The sequence below is a fragment of the Gossypium hirsutum genome, chromosome A05, assembly GCF_007990345.1.
Source record: "Gossypium hirsutum isolate 1008001.06 chromosome A05, Gossypium_hirsutum_v2.1, whole genome shotgun sequence".
Classification (NCBI taxonomy): Eukaryota; Viridiplantae; Streptophyta; class Magnoliopsida; order Malvales; family Malvaceae; genus Gossypium; species Gossypium hirsutum.
In genome coordinates, this window is record NC_053428.1 from 53,825,693 (window position 1) to 53,846,479 (window position 20,787).

Consider the following 20,787-nt stretch of genomic DNA (forward strand, 5'->3'; position numbering starts at 1 on the left):
CCGCAGCCCAATCATAAAACCCAGTCTCAGTTGCCTGTGGCACAGATGCCTCTTCAGCTGGCCTATGCCCTGAGGATGAAGATTCAGCCTACACCCTTCCGCGACCACGTCCACGTCCGCGGCCTCGTCCGCGAGCTCCTCTTGTACTCATATCGACTTATCTGATTACGAATTTTATGACATTAGTTTAATGTTCAACTGTTTATTATAAGATGCCTTATGGAGATATAGCAGTTCAAGGATTGTTTTCGCATCGTCGTAGCCTAGCTACAGTTCTCACTCCTACCATTTTACAGTTTTACCCTATCTAAAGTATCATAGTAGGGTCTCAGTTCTATTTATAGCATCATATCAAAATCACATAACGTAAAGAGAGTATATTTACAGACTTGGTGCCGGGAATTCAGTGCGCCACTTCTTTCTCCAAACCAAAAACCACAAACCATGTATTTAATCACAGAAAATAGAAAAATTTGAAACAAATATCTTTGTTTTCAAATTCTCGATTTTAGACCCGTTTTTAAAAACCAAAAAACTTAAATCATTTTATCATGTATACCTTTGTAAAATATTTTTGAGAAGATCTTTCCAAAACCATTTTCAAAAATACCCGTCTTAGTCTAAAATTTTTTTTCAAAAAGTTTTTCGGACCCGATCCACAGCAGAGTTGTTGCAACCGGGCTCTGATACCACTAAATGTAACACCCCAAACCCGGCCCAGATGTTATGGTCGAATCTGACGTGCCACATTAAAGTAAAAACCCTTGTTTCGTTTTAGTGTTCTAAAAACTGACTTTTGTTAAGCTAACAAAGTGAATGGAAGCTGGGCACCAGGTAAGAATCCGTGACAGAGGAGGTGAGCCATGAAGGCTGCTTAAGTACCAAGCTCTTCGATTGGATCCAATCCTAGACATGCCCACAATCATTGCCACACTTGGTTATAACGAGTTTAAATTTTGAAAGAACGAGTTGCAATTCATTTAAGTTGATATTTTTGATAAACCGATTAATTGTATCGTTGCGTTATTTAGAAACAAGTATCATTTTGAAAACGCGTCCTAAGTCTAGCCCATTTGAATTATTAACAACCAGTTTAAAGTTATTAAAAATAAAATAATTCCAGAAAAGAAAAGAAAAGAAAGTTAGAATGGCCTTATTACAACCCAAAAATAAATAGTAAATAAGATAATTAAAGAAAACCAGTCACTTGTTTCAAAGCCCAAAAACGATCACTGTGGCCACTCTGAATCCCCTCCGGCTCCAAGTCCCCCAATCAAGGTTCAGCTACAAGGTTAAGGAAAGGGGGTGAGTTTGGAAACTCAGTGTGCAACAAGCCCCTTTCAGAGCCCAAAACAATATTAGCCTGCTAGGCCTAAGCCCAAATTCAAACTCAGCGTACACTGGGCCGAAGCCTTTTCATATTTCATATTTCATAACACTGGGCCGAAGCCTTTTCATATTTCATATTACTGGGCCGAAGCCTTTACTGTAAACGGTATGGCCCATAGGCCCATTTCGAAATCACATGTAATGTCAATGAAAGAATGCAAGCCCATTTGGGGAGACTACTCGACCCACCATCCGCTACTCTCCACCCATACCAACCAAGCTCTCCATGTGGGGAATAACTCAACCCACCCAACCAAAACTCTCCACTGGCAGCATAGCTGCTTTATCATATAACTGGAGGCCTAGCCTCTTTTAATAACTGGGACAAAGCCCTTTTGATAAACTAGGGCAAAAGCCCTTTTAATAAACTAGGGCAAAAGCCTGTTTCGATAAACTGGGGCATAGCCCTTTTTGCACTTCCTCCATCCATATAAACCCATCCCAATGCATTATGAATACATCATGTGCATATCATACATATCATGTATATTAGAATCCCATGTATAAAATTCATAATTAAACCCTAGGGGTATAATGGTCATTTTACCTAGGGGCAAAACAGTCATTTCCATATTATAAGGGTAATATCATCATTTTACCAAACATTAGGGTTTTTCATGCTCATTATCAATTACTAGCAATTTCATGTGTTTTAATAGTGATTCTAGCCCATTCTTAGTGAAACCGAGTTGTTGGGCAAAAAACCCCAATGGGCCCTACATAGCCGATTTAGTCATCTAGGCCCATTTAGCCTATATTCCATAATGGTATTAGCAGTCTTAATGCGCAATTTAACAGGATTTCGTTTCCTACCAAATTTACCCAAATGGGCTCGTAAGCCTATTAGGCCCGAGTTCAGCCCCTCGAGGCCCAACTTACCGTGATGCCAAAAGTCGTGCTCTTACCTTTTCCAATGTTCCTGATCATCAATCTTAGAGAATCTAACTAACCAATGAGCGATCGCTTGCTCACAAGTCCTCGAAATGCCAGAATTTCGGCATTTCGGCTTTTCGGCATTTATCGATTTAAGCTACGAAAGAAGGTTCGTTACACACCTGATTTGCGATATTCCTTGACAAGATCTCCTATACGATTTCCCCTATAATCAACCACTTATAGATCAGCTCACAATAATTAAACCAAAACGAGAACCATCTATTATCAACACCTACACATTCGGCCACCATCCATAATGGCCTTAGAATCCATACCTTTGCCGAAGTTGATGACTAGATCTAGTCACTCCGATGATTCGAGCTAATCCAAGTCGACACTATGCCTTGCTGCTCCTCCACTATACAAACCATAAAAATATTAAAGAAGAAACCCAATAAGGCCTATACCCACATTCGGCCACCTCCCTAAACTATAGGGGTTTCGACTTTTGTCAATAGTTACTATTAAAAACGCTTTAGAGTATGAACACTTACCACAATCTCTCTTCTTGAATCCGTGTGAAGCTTAAAAATAAAGGGATTGGCCACAAAAAAGTGAAAGAAAACAGAGGGTTACTGGTCAACAAGATTTCGACAACACCTAGCTTCACAGGTTCGGCTTTCGCGATTTTTCGGCAAAAGTGGAGGTAAGGGAAAGAAACAGCAGATGAATGGAGGGGAATAGTGGGCTTGTTTGGAAGAAGGAAAAAGAAGAAAAGATGAAAGGAAGGATGGTAGATTCGGCTAGGGAAGAAGAAAGAAGAAAAAAAAAAAGACTACTCCTATGGTTACAAAGAAGAAAACGACACAACAAGTACCCAAGTGCCGAAAATCCCTAACTAAAACCCCTCTCTAATCCCCTCAAATCGGCTAACCCTATCCCCCTTTCAAATCCCTAAAATCTCTCCCCTTATCTCTCCTTAATCCATGCATTTGACTGATCAAACTCTCTCCCACAGAGTTCCATCCAGCTTTAAACTCTAGCATGCACAAGCATAAAAATAACATTACCTTTGCCATCACAGGGAATCGAACCCAGGTCTTCCCTCAACCACTTACACGCCACTTTTCTAGCCCCTTAGTGGCGTCACTTAGCCACTTTACTAGAGGCTCTTCTGTGATACATTTTACCCACAAATTTTAATAAGACCACCTATCCAAGGCCCCTAACTTCTTAAGTCCAAAATTCAAAAATTCTACCGGGTTTTGGCCAACACATGGGCCTTCCATAAGCCCATTTACATACTCAAATTATGAATTTCACAACCAAATACCAAATTTTAAAAACTTTACCAAAATATCGAGAATCGCAAAAATCCCGAAAATCAGGATGTTACATATACAGACTTTCAAAATGACGCGTTTAGTACCGTTAATGAAACGATGAGTTTCAGGGATAGGTATTGTAGCTGGCCTAGACTGTTTTAATCTGTTATTTTCCTTCCTTTTTATCAGTCACAATGGGAAGAAGGAAGTTAAGCATGAATACAGACTGATTTTCTTTCTCTTTTCTCTTCTCTTTTCAACTCAATTTCTCTGTATTTCTTCCTCCTCCTTGCGAGAATTCTATCCAGATATTATGTGTCATAGATATGAGATTTTTAGATATTTTCTTTTAGATATAGTGACGGAGGACCTCGTGGTTAGGCTTTTACAACCCAAGGATGCCACTTCATCGGAGCCCTCATATTCATTTCAAGAAAAGAAAAAAAAGAAATGAAATGAGAAAGAAACAAGAACAAATATTTATTCTTTTTTTGTTATTTTTGTATATTTCTTAGTAGATCTAACTTTTGAGGAATGCTTATGGTTTAGGATTAAAAGTTCAATGAGACTATGTTCGTTGAAGTCCCTTTTCCATTTAAAATAAATAAAAATAGTGAGGAAGAAAAAGAAACAGTGGCTACTTTCCCTTTTACGGTGATCTTTTATATTCTAATTTTTAAGGTTTCTGACAGAATGTCTAATCTCTCTTGGTTTTTTTGCAGGGTCAGTAAAACGAAATTAGACTAACAAATTTTATGTTTAGTCTCTAATTCAATCTATTTTTTGTTCCAAAATCATTTCAAATTCCATTTATGCAAACAGTTATTTTTGCTGGAATGCACTTATTTTGTTTCTAACTACGATAAAGGTGGACTCAATTTAGGCTTAGAAGTAAACCTAAAATCAATTTGGGCTTGAACCCAAATTCCTTAAACCAGACATGAGTTAATTTTGATAAAATCAAAACACTTGGGCCTCAACATAGGCCTATATATAATAATAAAAAAAGTAAAAGCATTTTAAAATAAATCCAGAATGATAAAGGAACAATTTTTTTTAATAAAACCGAAATTTAAAAAGAGATAATGAGTTTATATTATTTTCTAAAAAAATTACATAAATAATTTTATTTTTTTTCAGAAAAAAATGTGGATATCCAAATATTTTCCCCTCAAGCCAAATCTTGAATCAAATTAACTGAAATTAGAAATGATTTAGAATTAGTCTCAAATCAATTGAAATTAAAAATAAATACATTTCTAATTTAATTCAATTTAATATCCTTAAATTTTGTGAAGGGAATTCGATGTGGTCCTTATTTCAACATCAAAATTTAATTTCAATTTCAAAATTAAATTAGTATTGATTTAACTTTGAAATCAAAATTTCAATTTCATATTTTCCTTTTTTGTAATCAATTTTCACAAAACAAACATACCCTTCAATTCCCCAAGATTTCAATTCTTACAACACTACCTGTATAAAGAAACTACATACTACATTTTCCTAAACATATTTTTTCAAAATTTCTTTGACCAAAGCTCAATCAAACTCGAACTCTTACATGATTTTCTTTTTTTAATTTTTACAGATGAATACAAGCATTCAACAACTATCAACAGCAGTCACATATTTTCACATTTCAGAGCTCTGCAATAGAGTCGGGACCATAGTTTTCAAGGCAAACATTATGTCACCTAGGACCAGAAAGCTCCATGGCTTCGAGCACAAGTGATGATTCTTCTATAAAATCCGAGTACCGTTGAGGAGGGTTATCGTTATCGCATGATCGGAGCTTCGGCGTCTTTATCATTTGTGATGCTTCCCATTTCTCGGCTAAACCATCACCTTCTAGCATCCTTAATACTTCGGACATCCTCGGACGGTGTAACGGATTGAATTGAGTGCACAATAGGGCAACTTGAACCATTTCTTCCAACTCAATCCTGTCAAAATTTCCCTTTAGATCTTTATCCACCAGTAGGCTCAGTTTACCATCCTGATGTAGCTTCTTTACCTGCAAGAAAGGTTAGAAATTTTAACCTCAAATTTCAAGAAAAATATCCTCTACATGGTTGAGGGTTAGTAATCCAAAGACGCACATCATATGCAGTTAAATGAATCATCTGCACTAACATTTGCAACAATTATTATCTGCCAAGTAGTCTATGGAGGTTTATTCGATGTTGATTTATGTTTTCATGCTTTCCTCAGTTAACAGCACTCTGCAAGCACATAGAGGGGAGGAGAAAGAGAGAGTACCCAATCGAGCATTACACCCTTCTGATTTGCTGCTCGTCCGAAATCCAAGGCCTTCTGACCAGTGATTAGCTCGAGGAGCAGGATCCCGAACCCAAATACATCTGTCTTTTCTGATGACTGACCTGTTGATAAATACTCTGGAGCAATGTGACCAACGGTACCACGGACTGCAGTCGTTACATGAGAATCTCGGTGGTCTAAAAGCTTTGCCAACCCAAAATCTCCAACAACGGCCTCAAAGTCTTCGTCCAACAAGATGTTGGCAGCTTTGACATCCCGATGAATGATTTTTGGGTCACACTGTTCATGCAAGTATACAAGCCCCCTAGCAGTACCTAAGGATATCCTCTTCCGCCTTGTCCAGTCTAAAGCAGGCCGACCATGAATATTGTCTGATTGGAAAACCAAATATGAAAAGCAAAAGAAGTTTATAACTTCAAATAGCAATTCTGATATTCATTTAATAATAAATCTTCCATAAATGCCGAAAGAAAATCAAATATGGTCCAAAATATTAACAACTACCAGAGAATAGATTAAAACACTGGATGGTTTTAAAATTCTATTCCCTGAGATCAAAGTTTAACATAGGATGATCAGAATGTTTAGTTACAGAAACTAATTACGAAGATATTTTTGGTTTCCGAAAGATCAACTAAATAGTGATATAGGTGATATCTAAATATGATATCTAAATATTTAAGATATTTAAGATATGAGTGAAATCTAAATATATGGAAAAACTTGAGCATTCACGCATCCAATTCAAATGAAGATGACCTTAGATGTCACCCAAATCTATATGCTGCCCAAAGACCGACAGAGTGGCTTTCATGCATCATGTGGATATGACACGACACCTATGGCTGTTATAGTGACTCAAAAACAGTAGTTCTGCCAGTAAAAGTGATGCCCCGTTGCTACCAGCCATAGCTTTCAATATAGTAGCATATACTAGGATCCTAATAAAAACAGGAATCGTAACTACTACAGGACTTCAGTAGACTAACCTCTTAGTCTAGATGCTACACTTCCATTTGGCATATAGGGGTAAACCAGGAGCCGTTCATTCTCAGTTGTGCAGAATCCAGAAAGTCTGAGAAGATTGCGATGCACAGCTAAACTTATTGTCTCTACTTCTGTCTGAAATTGAATCTCACCGCCAGCTATATTGTAGTCCTTCAGCCTTTTAACAGCCACCAAAGTCCCGTCACTCAACAAACCCTTGTACACTATCCCGAATCCACCTCTCCCGAGAATATTTTTTGAGTTGAAATGGTCAGTTGCAGCCCTAAGCTCCTTAAATGTATACCTCTTCAAATGGCCCAAGCATACTTCCAGGACATATTGTTCTGCCATCAACATGGAAGGGATGGGAATTAGAGGATAACATAGAAAGAAATCAAAGGAAAAACTTATTCGTTACACATCAACTGAGATACGACACAAAGTGCTCATTTGTGCTTAAAAAATTCATACCATGTTATTCGAACTCGGGTGTAAGTACCAGATACGGGTATATATCTAACACGGATATGATTTTTCCATATTCGGAAGGTCATGACTCATATCCCCATACGCATGTCCGAAAATGTGCCGGATGCATGAGTCACACATGGATACTTCAAATATAAACAAAAGGCCGCAACAAATAAGTTCTTAAAATCATCTTTGTTTCATCTTACCATGTACATTCATCAAATTTAAATGATGAAACCTTTAACTTCATATATATTTGCAAATGACGCTTCTAGGACACAATGCACATCAAAAGCTTAGAAATAAAAGTAATTATTCAAATTTGTAAGCTTAACAAACATCAAAAACCATAATTTTATCTAAAAACATGTTTCATTGCAAACAATGCAAAGATTCATGACTACATGATTGGTTTTCAGATAAAACATGGACAATGCATGGGAACATTTAAGCAAAGCTTTCCCTACTGTAAAACGTTTTCAAAGGAAGAAAATGCAACATGCCGAGAAACTTTTGTGTCTCTGCTGGCAGAGCACGTAAAAATTGATGGCAGTGATCGTAGGAGATTGGAGCTTCATGGAAGCCGCATATACATGTGAATTACAACCCATTGATGATGACGTAGTTTAACATAACATTGTAGGTTCCACAAGTTCCAATATTTATACGACAGTACAGCAGTGCAGACAAGAATGAAAAATATAAAACAAATAATACGGTATGGAAAGTTTACGGAGCTAACCATTAACATCAAAGAAAATCTGCTGGTTGCGTCTATATCTCCACCAAACTAGTAACCCCATAAACAGTATGATGAAAAAAGCCGCACCAAAGCTAGCACCAAAAGCAACAGCTACATGATGACCTTTCAATCCGGAGTCTGATTGAGCTAAGAAAAAGATCCATAAATTCACAAAACATGTAATCAAACAGTAACATGGGAAAACAATGTCAGAATATCAAAAGCAGTATTAGTCACCTTTTAGACCATCGGGTGGGAGAGAAAGAGGCTCGGGAAAGAAAGCAGAACAATTGTTGCTTGCCTTAGGTCCACAAATTAAAGGGTTTCCAACAACTCTGGAAGTAAAAACAGAACTGCAATTAAATACACCGCAATAACATGCATTATAAACATCTTATAACAAGAGAAGGAATTGCTCACTTGAAAGTCCTTGCTGATATTTTTGGAAGGGAACCACTCAGATTATTGAAAGATAGGTCCCTGTTACAGGTTTTATATTCAATCAATAAGTGAGTTACATGCCGGATAATGTAACAAGATATCATATAGATTTTAAGGTTTTTCAAATAGCCAGTTCAAGAACATCAAAAGACAAAATACACAAGTTGAGGTGCATACACAAGACTGAGACCTCCGATTTTTGACAAAGATTCCGGGCAGGCTCCGGTAAGGCTATTGTTGTTTAACCGCCTGAGCACATTCAAGAAGCATAAACATAAGAAACAGATCCACTAGAAAGAAACTCAGAGAGGAGCTTCGATATGCAATGCAGTAAAAGTTACTAAAACCTACAAATAGTTTAAGTTTTTCAGGTCTCCCAAGGAGGCAGGTATTTCACCACTGAAAGTATTGTTGGAGAGATCGAGAGTTCCAAGCTTTTCTAACTTCCCGATGGTAGCTGGAATGGAACCTGAAATAGCATTATTCTGAAGCAACCTACAATAACGTCAAACACATAAACAATAACATCATGAGCTTTCCATGAACTTTGGGTCGCGAATTGAGGAAAACCCAACAAACTACATGGATTAAAGCTTGATAGGTTATAAGCAAGTGTAGTTACCGAAGAGGCAATAACTTACACTGATTGCAAGTAGCTAAGGTTCCCTATCGATGTTGATAAGGTCCCGGATAAGCTCTGACTAGGAAGTCCCCTGTTCAAGTAAGGAACAAAAAGGAGTTTACATTACTAACAACCACCAACAATCTCGGTTTATTTTCAAGTTACTATGAAAAACTTACAAGGCAGAAACATATCCATCTGCAGTGCAAGTAACCATCCTCCAACTACATGGATCAACCGAATTCGAATCCCAATTTTCGAGAACATTGTATGGATCGCGTAGATTCAATTTTATGGCCATTAAAGCAACCACTGATCAAGAAATTCATTACAAATGGAAGGAAAAATAGGTGAGCGAAACCCGGTTTCTTATCAAGCAAAATTGTGGTAAAACTAATGAAAACAAGGACATGAACTGAAAATGTGCTACTAAGTAGCTCATACATTCTTCAAGTCCATCAAAGCAAAAATTAAAAAACCAAAGAAATTGGAAACTGTGAATCATTTCAAACAAGAAAACTCAGAACTGATTGATGAATTCCACTACACTACTTGAGAAAAAACAGAAATGAAACCTCAAAAATTCAAGTTTAGAGGTAAGTGACAAAAAGAAAAACTTTAAAAAGGAATCTAACCTTCATAATTTATACCAGTAGGAGAAAGAGTTGCAGAGGAAACCCCATTCAATGCCAAAATCAGTAACCCCAGTCTAAACAGCATCAAATTCTTTATTTCCATACTGTTAAAACTCTTACAGTCTCTCAGTTCATTCAAACTCTACTTTCTCTGAAAAAATCAATGCCCACTGATCAGCACAACAATGACCTGCCACCATCCTTCACATGAAGCTAAAGTCTTTTTTCTACCCTTATCCCAGCAAAAGGTGTCCCTTTCAGTACCACAAGAACTGAAACCACCATTACTTTTAAAGGAAATTCCTTTCCTTTTTAACCTTTTTCACTTGAAAAACAAAATCAAAACTTGTTGTTTTTGATCAATACCCAGATCCTAAAAATGACTTGCTTTCATACAAATATGAATCGAAAGGCAAGTAAAAGTAACAGAATGAAGGAGCGGATGAGCTAAGACAAAAGAGCTAAAAGAGAAAAAGAGAATTTTATCGAGAAACAAGCAACAAGTTCCTGATTTATCCCCCCTGAAATTCTGAGATCCTAGAGATCTGAAAATGCTAGTGTTTGATATTCTATATGTGTTGATTTATCCCCACAAATTGCAAGCGGTTTTTTACTCTCTGGTTTCTAGCTTTCCCATGCTCTTTTCACTTATTGATTCAAAAAAAGAAAAAAACCATTCTCTTTAAGCAATCCTTTTGCTTTCACTTTTTCTCTTTCTTTAAAAATTGAATTTAAAAACACAAAGCATAAAAAGATCAATGAAACAAAGAAAGAACCAAACAAGCAAAGGCCAAAACAAAAGGCCAAAGTCGACACACTTTCAGATGCAGACACCTTATCAAAATAAAAATAACACTGTTTTCTTTTTGCCACTTTTAAAACGGTGAAATTCTACATAAAAAAAATATATGAATTTTGGATTCTTTTTAGAGGGATTGATTGTTTAAAAATCGGTGATTGGACTGAATCACAGATCACGTGCTTGGATTGTCCTCAACTTTGTTGGTTTTCGGATTAAATTCTATTTTTTTATTATTTTTTTTCTGTTAAAGTTCTGCACACATCGGCCACCTCGCTACAATGTGCAGAATGTTTTAAAAAGAATGTTCAATTTAATCGAAATTAGGGATTGTGTGAGTTTTTAGATTTTTTTTTTTTGGTTGATAATAGATTCAAATACCATTTTTATTAATTTATCACAAGTAAAAATAAAATTGTTTTCAATTAAGTTGTTGCTTTGTTCGTTCAAAAACACAAAGTCCTTGGCCAGTAAATTCAAATTTTTTCTTTTATAAAATATTGGAAGAAGCGAGAGGGACATAATTTGAACTAGACATAAAAGTAAACTTAGGTTTTAATATTTATTTATTTTGTTATTTTGATTTTTAATCTTCTTTTTCCATCATTTGACTCGACAGTTTACATGGTATTTTATGCATATTTCACCGATAATATGAATAAACTTTTTAAAATTCTTTTTATTAATTTTTTGAATTTTTATGAATTATACATGGATTGTTATATGAGTTATCACATCAATACCATTAAAATTTTAATAATTTAATAAGTTTTTCGTCTATAAGCAAACAATTTAGCTAAATTTTAAATATTGAGGGCCAAAATGACAAAAAAGATTAAGGGTTAAAATGATAAAATTAAATAAATATTTTAACAAGTCACCTAATTCATACTTAAAAATTTAACTAGTAAATTAAAAGAATTAAGGTACAAATTATGAAAATCAATTATTATAAATATTAATGTAAAACTTGATTTACGTCAGTAAAACACGAAGTTGAACTTCATTGGGATAAAGTGAAAAGTAAAATTGCAAAGAGTAGTAGTGGTGGAATTTCACCCATAAAGTTTACTGTTGTTATTATAATATGAATGCCTTGAAGTAAGGTAAAAGTAAAAACCCAAAAGCATATTTGTCGCATTGGGAAAATTGAATATTCTCTTCACTCCAATTTCATTTAATTATTAGTATTTTTAGGAGAGTGAGAGTATGTTCACTAGAGCCACCTCTACCTTCGCAAAACCAATTTCATTCATTTAAAAAACTTTAATTAATTAACACCAGTATTTGGTTATTTCGAGTTAATTGATGGATCACACTTACTTAATCACTCCCTTAATACAACTTTAAATATAATTATTAATATCTAAATTATGGCACACCAACCTTATAGATAAAAAATTTTAAAAAGATTCATACCAATTCAACATCATTTTAGTTGAAATCGTAATATTATAATATTTTCAGTTTGAATTCTATTATGTATAATTACTTTTTAAGATTTTATATAAAATATAAAATTACTCTCAAAATAAATATCTATAACTTTGTTAGTAACTTTTTGATTAAGTAGGGAATTGGTTAATGAGTAACACCAACTCCTTCAAAATCTTAAATATAATATAGATATTATTTTTTTGGTGGTATATAAATTGTTTATTTTAAAAGATAAAAGTGATATTTATTCCTTCAATTTTGTAATTTTTTTCATTCCTAGTCCCTAGATTTTTGGGTCCACATTTGTTTTAGAACTTCACAATTTTTTTCTAAATTGATCCTTGTACTTGGTTTTATTAAAATGTGATGATTTGTATTATGTCATCACTTGAATTTTTTTTTAATTTCTCTATAATTTTATATTTTCTAGATTTTACATAATTTTTTAAAATTTTCAAGTGATAACATGATACAATTAGTTTCACATCATCACAACTTAATAGAATCCAAGTTTATGGATCAATTTTGAAAAAAAAGTTACCAACTATTGAAACTAATGTGGATAGAAATATTTAGGAATCAATTTGAAAAAAGTTAACAAGTTTATAGGTTAAATATTACTTTATTTCTTTATCACACACATACATATAAGCACAAATTTAGAAAAACTTTTTGAACTAATAAGAATACTCTTTATTTTTCATCATATTATTAAATTCACATTTAAAATAATAATAAAAACTTGAAGTGAGATAGAAGTTCTAATAATTACACATTTAAAAATAATTATAATTGAATTTACAATTATTATTTAAAATTATTTTACTAATTTAAAATAAAATTATTTATGAAATATAGGGAAAATTGTGAATTTTAATTTAATTATAATTATTAATTAAAAATTTTTGAAGTAAAAGAAGTGCTAATTTTATTTTTAAAAAAGTTTTGATAAATTTATTGATGTATTACTTCAATAGAATTACAACCATATTAACTATTACTAAATTAATATTAAAATCAATTATGTTAGTTAGTTATTATTTTGAATAACGTTACTTTACATTAACTCCGTAAAGTAAAAATGTTTTAATGATTTGAAAACTTTCTATCATAATATTTGATTTGATAAGTTAATATATATTAATTTATATTTAATAATTTTAATAAAAAATGTCATTTTACGTTAATTATGTAACTAAAAATATAATATTTAAAATATTAATTAAATATTAAATACTTAAAATCATGTATAACGCATGCGATATTATAAGTTAGTAATATAAAAAAATGAATGGGAATTTATTTAGAAACATTGAGTTCTAAGTTAGTTTTTTTAATATCAAAATACTTATTTTTTTAGTTATATTTAAAGCGGGTCTCATTTTTAGAATTAAGTGTAAATAATAAATTATAGGATAAGCTATTAAAATAGTCACTTTTGTTTCTCTGATATTATAGTTTAGTCACTAATGTTTCTCTGATGTTACATTTTAGTCACTTATGTTTGAAATGTTAAATTTTAGTCACTTACGTTATAGTGTTGTTACATTTTAGTTACTGAATGTTAATTGCAATTAATGGTGTAACGGTAAGCGACGTGACACATTAAATCATCATTTCAAAAAAAAAATTTAGGTTAAATTATACAATTGGTCCCTATATTTTTTCGCTTTGAGCAATTTAATTTTTTTCTTTGACATTAAAAAAAAGAGAAGGAAAGAAAATATATGGAGAAACAGAAGCGAATGGAAAAAAAAGAAAATAAAAGGAAATTTAAAAGAGCATAAAAGAAAAAAATAAATTGCTCAAAACGAAAAAAATATGGGGATCAATTATACAATTTTACCTAAAATTTTTATTTGAAATGGTGATTTAACGTGCCATGTTAGTTTACCGTTACACTATTAATTACAATTAACGATCCAGTAACTAAAATGGTACAACATGTTAATGTAAGTGACTAAAACAAAATTAAAATGTAACCTGAGGGAAACAAAAGTATCGATTTTGATAATTTAACCTAATTTATATTAATTAATAAATATAATAATTTAAATATTATGTTAATTTAAATTTATTTTTTTAAAATCAAATATATTATTTTACTTCATTTTAGCTAAAAATAATTAATTGTGTAATCATTGCTAAAATAAATTTTTTGTACTTTTATTTTATTTTTTAACAATTTAAAAATATTAATATATATTAAATAAATTTAAAAAATATTTTGAAATTATTTAATTGAAATCGGAGTCAGAAAAAGAATAAAAATAATAATTAATACGTATTTAGTACACATTCATTTTTAATTCTTTTTCATATTTAATTAAATTGAAGCAATCAATCAAAAGGAACAAACGAATGAAAGGCATCATACTGTTTATTTAACTTAAAACTTTTTATCTATTTCATGTCACAATATTATTTTTTATCTTTTTATAAATATAGGAATTTATATCTAATTTTTAAATTATTTTAATATTGTATATACCCAAACTAATGAATAAAAAGTTGATGTTATTAAATACTTTTAAGCGAAAAAATATATTTTAATTAATGCTTGCTATGAATCCTTAAAAGGGTAAAATATATAATGAAGGCTTAGGGCATACATGACATTTGTCATGTTTTTTAAGTCATTATAAGCAAAATGAAGAGATTTCAGTTTCTATCTTTTTATGTCCTCACATTTAAGATTTAATTTTTATATTTTAATTTAATATAATATAATTTTTTAATTTTATATTAATATTAATTAATTCAAATAATTAACATCAAATTATTCCAAAAATAAGTATAGCTACTAAATTTAAATATGGTAAAGAAATCATAACTAAAATTTAATATAAAGCAATCTATTGTGATTTGATTTAATAAAAAAATTTATAATTTTTAAAAAATATATAAATTGTTTTTATTTGTTATGAATATCTTATTAAGTGGATGTCCATCATGATCAAGATAAAATTTTGGCGTACTTTAAATTCTAATAGTTATTAGAATTAGATCTCTACTTCTTTTGTACTTCTTATGCTATTGTAATCTCCCTTTTGATCAATAAAGTACATTCTCTATTACTTTCATATTTTATCTGTTATTTATTCTCCCCTATCTCTCTTTATTTTATAACACGTTATTTGTACGATGATTCTCTATTTTTTCAAAATCTTTCGAAGTCGTCCCAAAAATCAATCTTCAGGATGTTGAAAGATTCAATCTCAGAATGGATGCTAGTGATAATAGTCAAGGTGATGACGATGATGTTAAAGATCTTCACATATATTTTACTATGTTTTATTTATTGTATCATATTTATTATAATTGGAGAATAATCATGACAGCATAAATGGATAGATTCTGATTTAAAATCCATATGTATGTTTACAATGTTGATTATGAAATAAAAAATCAATAGAGACGTTTAGAAGTCTGCCCTACCAAATTTGTTACATTCCCCGAAGTGAATGTAAACATAAAGAAAATAAAAGATATACTCACATACCACAAAAAGTGGGAACATTGTAATAAATAAGAGAATAATAAGAGTTCTTAAGATAACTCTTCAAAGGGTAAAGATAACTTATGTTATCAATGTGATATGAAATATTATTGGCCACATATGATATTTTGTTTTTCTTAATATTCTTTGAGGAAGGATATGAGAATGTAGTAATAAATTCTATCATTATAGATAGAAAGTATTTTATCTTTTTTGGTACTAAAACAAACAAATATTGTTCCAATATTTGATAGTACAAAATTAGTCAAAAGCTCTAAAAGAGTTAATATATTAATATCTTGTGATGGTTAATCCATTGGTTTTAAAATATATTCATAATGGATCTCATATTGAGATTGTGAATGAAAAAAAATATATTATATTTCACATGAATCAAAAGAGGATTGAGTTATTTATATTTTGAATCAAACTCAAGACCTCTTGCACTCTAAGCGAGCATCATACCACTAGACCAAATGCCTTATATTTGAAAATTCTGACATATTCCCTGAAGCGAATATTACTTATACTTGTTTAAAATTTATATTTATTAACTTAGTGGCATTATAGACTTCACATTGATTTAGACATTTCCAGTAGTAAATGTCACAATAGTACTTATATGTGGATACAAATTAAAAAGAATGACTGTAAAATTATCAATTTGTTACAATTTAATACAATTGAAACACATGTTAAAGTAAACTAGAAGTTTACTAATACAAATGCATTTACTACTTGGCATGACCAGTTAAACCATCCAGATCATATATGATGCGAAAATTAATTGAGAATTTATATGGACATTCATTAAAGAACTAAAAGATTCTTTAATTTAAAGAATTCTCATTTGTTGCTTGTTCTCAATGAAAATTGATTCTTAGAAACTCATTAGGTAAAGTTGAGATTTAATATCTTGCATTTCTGAAATAAAAATGGGCTCATTCATCCCCCATGTGGATGATTTTGATATTATATAATTTTGGTAGATGCATCTACAAAATAATCACATGTGTTATCAACTCGCAACCTGTTGTTTGGGAGATTACTTGTTTAAATGATTAATTTCAAATTATGCAATTAAAATAATTCATCTTGCTAATGTTAATGAGTTTACATCCCAAGTTTTCAATCATTATTGCATGTCAATTGGGATAAGAGTTGAACATCCCGTAGCTCATATTCACACAAAAAATGAGTTAGCTAAATTGTTTATCCAATGCCTCCAAAATAATAGCTAAATCATTATTTATGAGAACAAAACTTTCTATTTCAGCATGAGATTGTATTGATTTACATGTTGTCGCATCAAGCTAATAAATTATAAATACTCCCCATTACAATTGATTTTTGGTCAAGAGCCAAATATTTTCCATATTACAATTTTTGGATGTGCGGTATATGTTCTAACTGCTTCACCACAAAGCACAAAGATGGGTCATAATAAGAGATTGGGAATACATGTTTATATGAGTCTCATTATAATATTTTTGAGCTATTAATCCGATATTTAGTTATGATATGAGTTGTCCGTTTTCCCGACATTAGGGGGAGAGAAATAATAACTTGTAATGAGTTAGGGGGAGAGTAATTTGAACCAGAAGTTAAATAAGGATAACTCATTACAAGTTAAATGTTAGATGTACTTACAAACTTAATTAGAATAACCAAGTGTTATATGTCATTTAATATTTTAATTTGAATCAAAGTTCTAGTAGGACAATCAATTAGAATAAATAATAGATTGATTGGTTCCAAAGATGAAATTTTTTCTAGATGGTCATATAATGGAGGCGGGTGCTCTAGAAGAGACCCAAGACATAACTAATAAGTAAAACTTCAGAAGAGATTCAAGTACCTGAAACTGAATTTTAAAATAATGAAAATAAGAAATCTCGATAAGTTATGTCAATTCGAGAAAATGTCGAACCAAATAATTAAAGTAGTCAACAATGATTTTGCATACAATATTATTATTGAAATGATTTGAACATATGTGGTAAATTTGACTTAGCGAATAGTAGTTGAAGAAGGATTATAAATTGATCCAAAATACATATTTGTGTTTTTATAAAAGAATTGTGACTAAAATTTATTATGATTGTTGTTGAATCGCCTGAAGATATCAAAATATATTTCCCCAAATTTCCCTCACTCATGACTTTTAAAAGAATGATAATATAAATGTTTAACAAATATATTCAAATAGTTATTTGAAAAACTAGTATTCAAGATTGAATACGTAGAATATGAGAAAATATGTGATGTTTTCATAAGGGGGAGTAAATACGCATTGAACTTTTTTTCCCTTAATCAAGGTTTTGTTTCATTGGGTTTTTCTGGTAATGTTTTTAATGAGATAGCATATTATGCGTATTATAGATTGTGTATTCTTTTTCCTTCATTAGTTTTTTATGCCACAGAGTTTTTCCTTATAAGATTTTAACGATGCACATTATCTATCAATAGACATCTAAAGGGGAGTGTTATGAATATCTTATTAAGTGGATGTCCATCATGATCAAGATAAAGTTTTGGTGTACTTTAAATTCTAATAGTTATTAGAATTAGATCTCTATTTCTTTTATATTTCTTATGCCTATAAATAGAGACTTTGATAAAACATTGTAATCACCATTTTTTATCAATAAAGTATATTCTCTATTGTTTTCATATTTTCTTTTTTCCTTGTTCTTTACATCTCTCTTTATTTTATAACATTATTTAATATTTTAATTAGTAAATAAATAATTTTAATCATTATAATCGTATAAATAAAAATATATTAAAACTTAATAAATATTTTATAAATAATTAAAATTATATAGAAAAATTTACCTAACAAATTCACGAGCAAAAGATTCTTATTTTATATAAAAGTAATATATATTTTTTAACCAAACATATGATGGGAAAAGAACGGCATTTTGGTCGCTTCCGGGGTCCCAACCCCAACTAATATAGTCATCTACTGCCTCACTTGTTCGGGTGACGTAGGAAACTCTTATTTAAAGGACAACCTATGTGTAGATTAGATGGATCTCCAGCATACGTATATACACGGATCAAAAATCAGATTTAAGAGTGAAAAGTGAGGAAAAAAAAATTGAAAAAATTGATATGTTTATTAATTAATTTAAACCTAAGGTTGGATTGGTCCGAATTGAAAAATCTCTATTCAACTATCCAAAGTACGGCTCGTGTAAGATTTTCTTATTTTATTCAAATCACACATTCGAATGAGGATTATGGGACAAATTTACTATTTAAAATAATAAGAATTATATTATAAGTTTTTTATAGAGATTTTATAAAATATAAAGCTAATTACTGAAATATTAAGTTATGAATTTAAATTATAAAATATTTTAATATATTCTTTAAAATTAAGTGCTGTTTGATAAATATAATTTTAAAAAGTTAATAGTAAAGTATTTAAAGGATATTATTAAAAGAAATAAAATAAAAAATTTGAAAAAAAAAATACATTGAATGATAAAGTGCTCATTATTTACTTGTGATTTTTTCCTACATTTCATTGAAAAAATCTATCATTTATTTTTGGGTAAATGCTCAAATAGGGCTCAACCTTTTAAAAGTTGCTCACATAAAAGTCAAACATTTCAAAATGATCAGATAATGGTCTAACATTTACAAAAGTGTTCAAATAAGAGCTTTTCATGTACTTCAACTCAATTTGTAGAAAAAAAGTTAAGTAAATGTTGATGTGTTAAGAATAAAACACATAATGCTCGGATCAAATATTACTTGAAAAGAAAAGAAAAAAGTCAAAACATAATTTGAAGCCTAAAATATGATAATTAAGAAGTCATTATTTGAGCAATTTTGAAAAGTTTTAGCCCTTATTTGATCACTTTCGAAAAGGTTTGGCCTTTATTTGAACATTTTGAAAAGGTTTAATCTTCATTTGAACATTTTAATAAATGTTAGACCCTTATTTAACCATTTTGAAATATTTGATCTTTAGGTGAACAACCTTAAAAAAATTAGTCCCATTTTAAGCATTTAACCTTTACTTTTTATTATTATGAACTATCAAAATAGTCACTTTTGTTTACTTCAATTACATTTTAATAATTTATGTTTGAAATGTTATGTTTTAGTCACTTACATTATCGTGTTGTAACATTTTAGTTATCGAGCCATTAATTGTCGTTAATGGTGTAACAGGAAATTGACGTGGCACGTTAAATCATAATTTCAAACGAAAATTTTAGGTTAAATTATACAATTGGTCCCTATATTTTTCGTTTTGAGCAATTTGATTTTTTTCTTTTATGTTATTTTAACTTTTCTTTTTTTTTCTTCTTTTTTTCCATTCTCTTCTACTTCTCATTATGTTTTTCTCCCGTCAATTATTTATGTCAACAACTGGCAATGACTGGTTGGTCCGGAAAAGAAATGAACAATGATATAAAACAGCTTAAGATATCATACTTAGGTGCATGATAGCTGAAGTTTCCAAAACACGAGTAGAATAAAGACAAGCAACCATGTCGGGAGTCTAGTTTGGGAGGTTAAAATCTACAATCTTTGCTTTGAAGTCTTCAAAAAAGGCATTGCTAGATCTGATATCTCTGTGGATAATCGAAAGTTGAACCTTCTCATGCAAATATTCCAAGCCCCTTGCCACATCAACTGCAATTCTTACCCTTTGCATCCGGTCAAGAACTGGACCCACCTATGCCTCTTGAACTCCTTTCCTTCCTGTGATTCCCAAAAGCAAGAAACAAATTAAAAAGGTCTAACTAAAGAGCTTAGCCTATATGACGGATGTTTTAACAAATGGAAAATATAGAAAAACTACATTAAGAGAAATGGAGAAGGGAGGGAAACAAAAGGAGAAGCAGAAGAGAATGAAAAAAAAGTTAAAAGAACATAAAAGAAAAAAATTAAATTTCTTAAAGCGGAAAAATATAGGGACCAATTATATAATTTAACCTAAAATTTTCGTTTGAAATTATGATTTAACATGCCACGTCAACTTTCCATTACACCGTTAATGGAAATTAATGGCTCAATGACTAAAATGTTATAACACAATAATGTAAGTGACTAAAATGTAATATTTCAACCATAAAGTGACTAAAATGTAATCTAAGGTAAATAAAAAAGACTATTTTAGTAGTTTACCCAAATTTAAATCACTAAAAATGTAATATTTACATTAAATTCAAATCTTTTCATTAGATTATGAAACAAAACATCATTATTATTAAATCATAATTTAGGGTGGTTAAGATTGATATGAATTAATGAA

The 20,787-nt window shown here is 30.8% G+C and overlaps 1 protein-coding gene across 2 annotated transcripts; it reads right to left on the reverse strand.

Moving 5' to 3' along the window:
* Positions 1-5,008: 5,008 nt before the first annotated feature.
* On the reverse strand, positions 5,009-10,852 carry LOC107957169 (protein NSP-INTERACTING KINASE 3). Of its 2 annotated transcripts, none has more exons than XM_016892618.2 (11): positions 9,772-10,852; positions 9,316-9,448; positions 9,156-9,227; positions 8,866-9,009; positions 8,692-8,763; positions 8,494-8,553; positions 8,311-8,408; positions 8,074-8,211; positions 6,863-7,204; positions 5,853-6,244; positions 5,009-5,607 (listed from the first exon to the last, which is right to left on the reverse strand). In XM_016892618.2, the coding sequence occupies exons 1-11, from the start codon at positions 9,872-9,874 to the stop codon at positions 5,284-5,286; spliced, it is 1,878 nt and encodes a 625-aa protein (XP_016748107.1). In that variant the 5' UTR covers positions 9,875-10,852; the 3' UTR covers positions 5,009-5,283. The 2 variants fall into 2 exon arrangements, with proteins under 2 accessions (XP_016748107.1, XP_016748106.1); XM_016892617.2 differs by having other exon boundaries at positions 8,074-8,220; positions 9,772-10,617.
* Between the last annotated feature and the right edge of the window lie 9,935 nt (positions 10,853-20,787).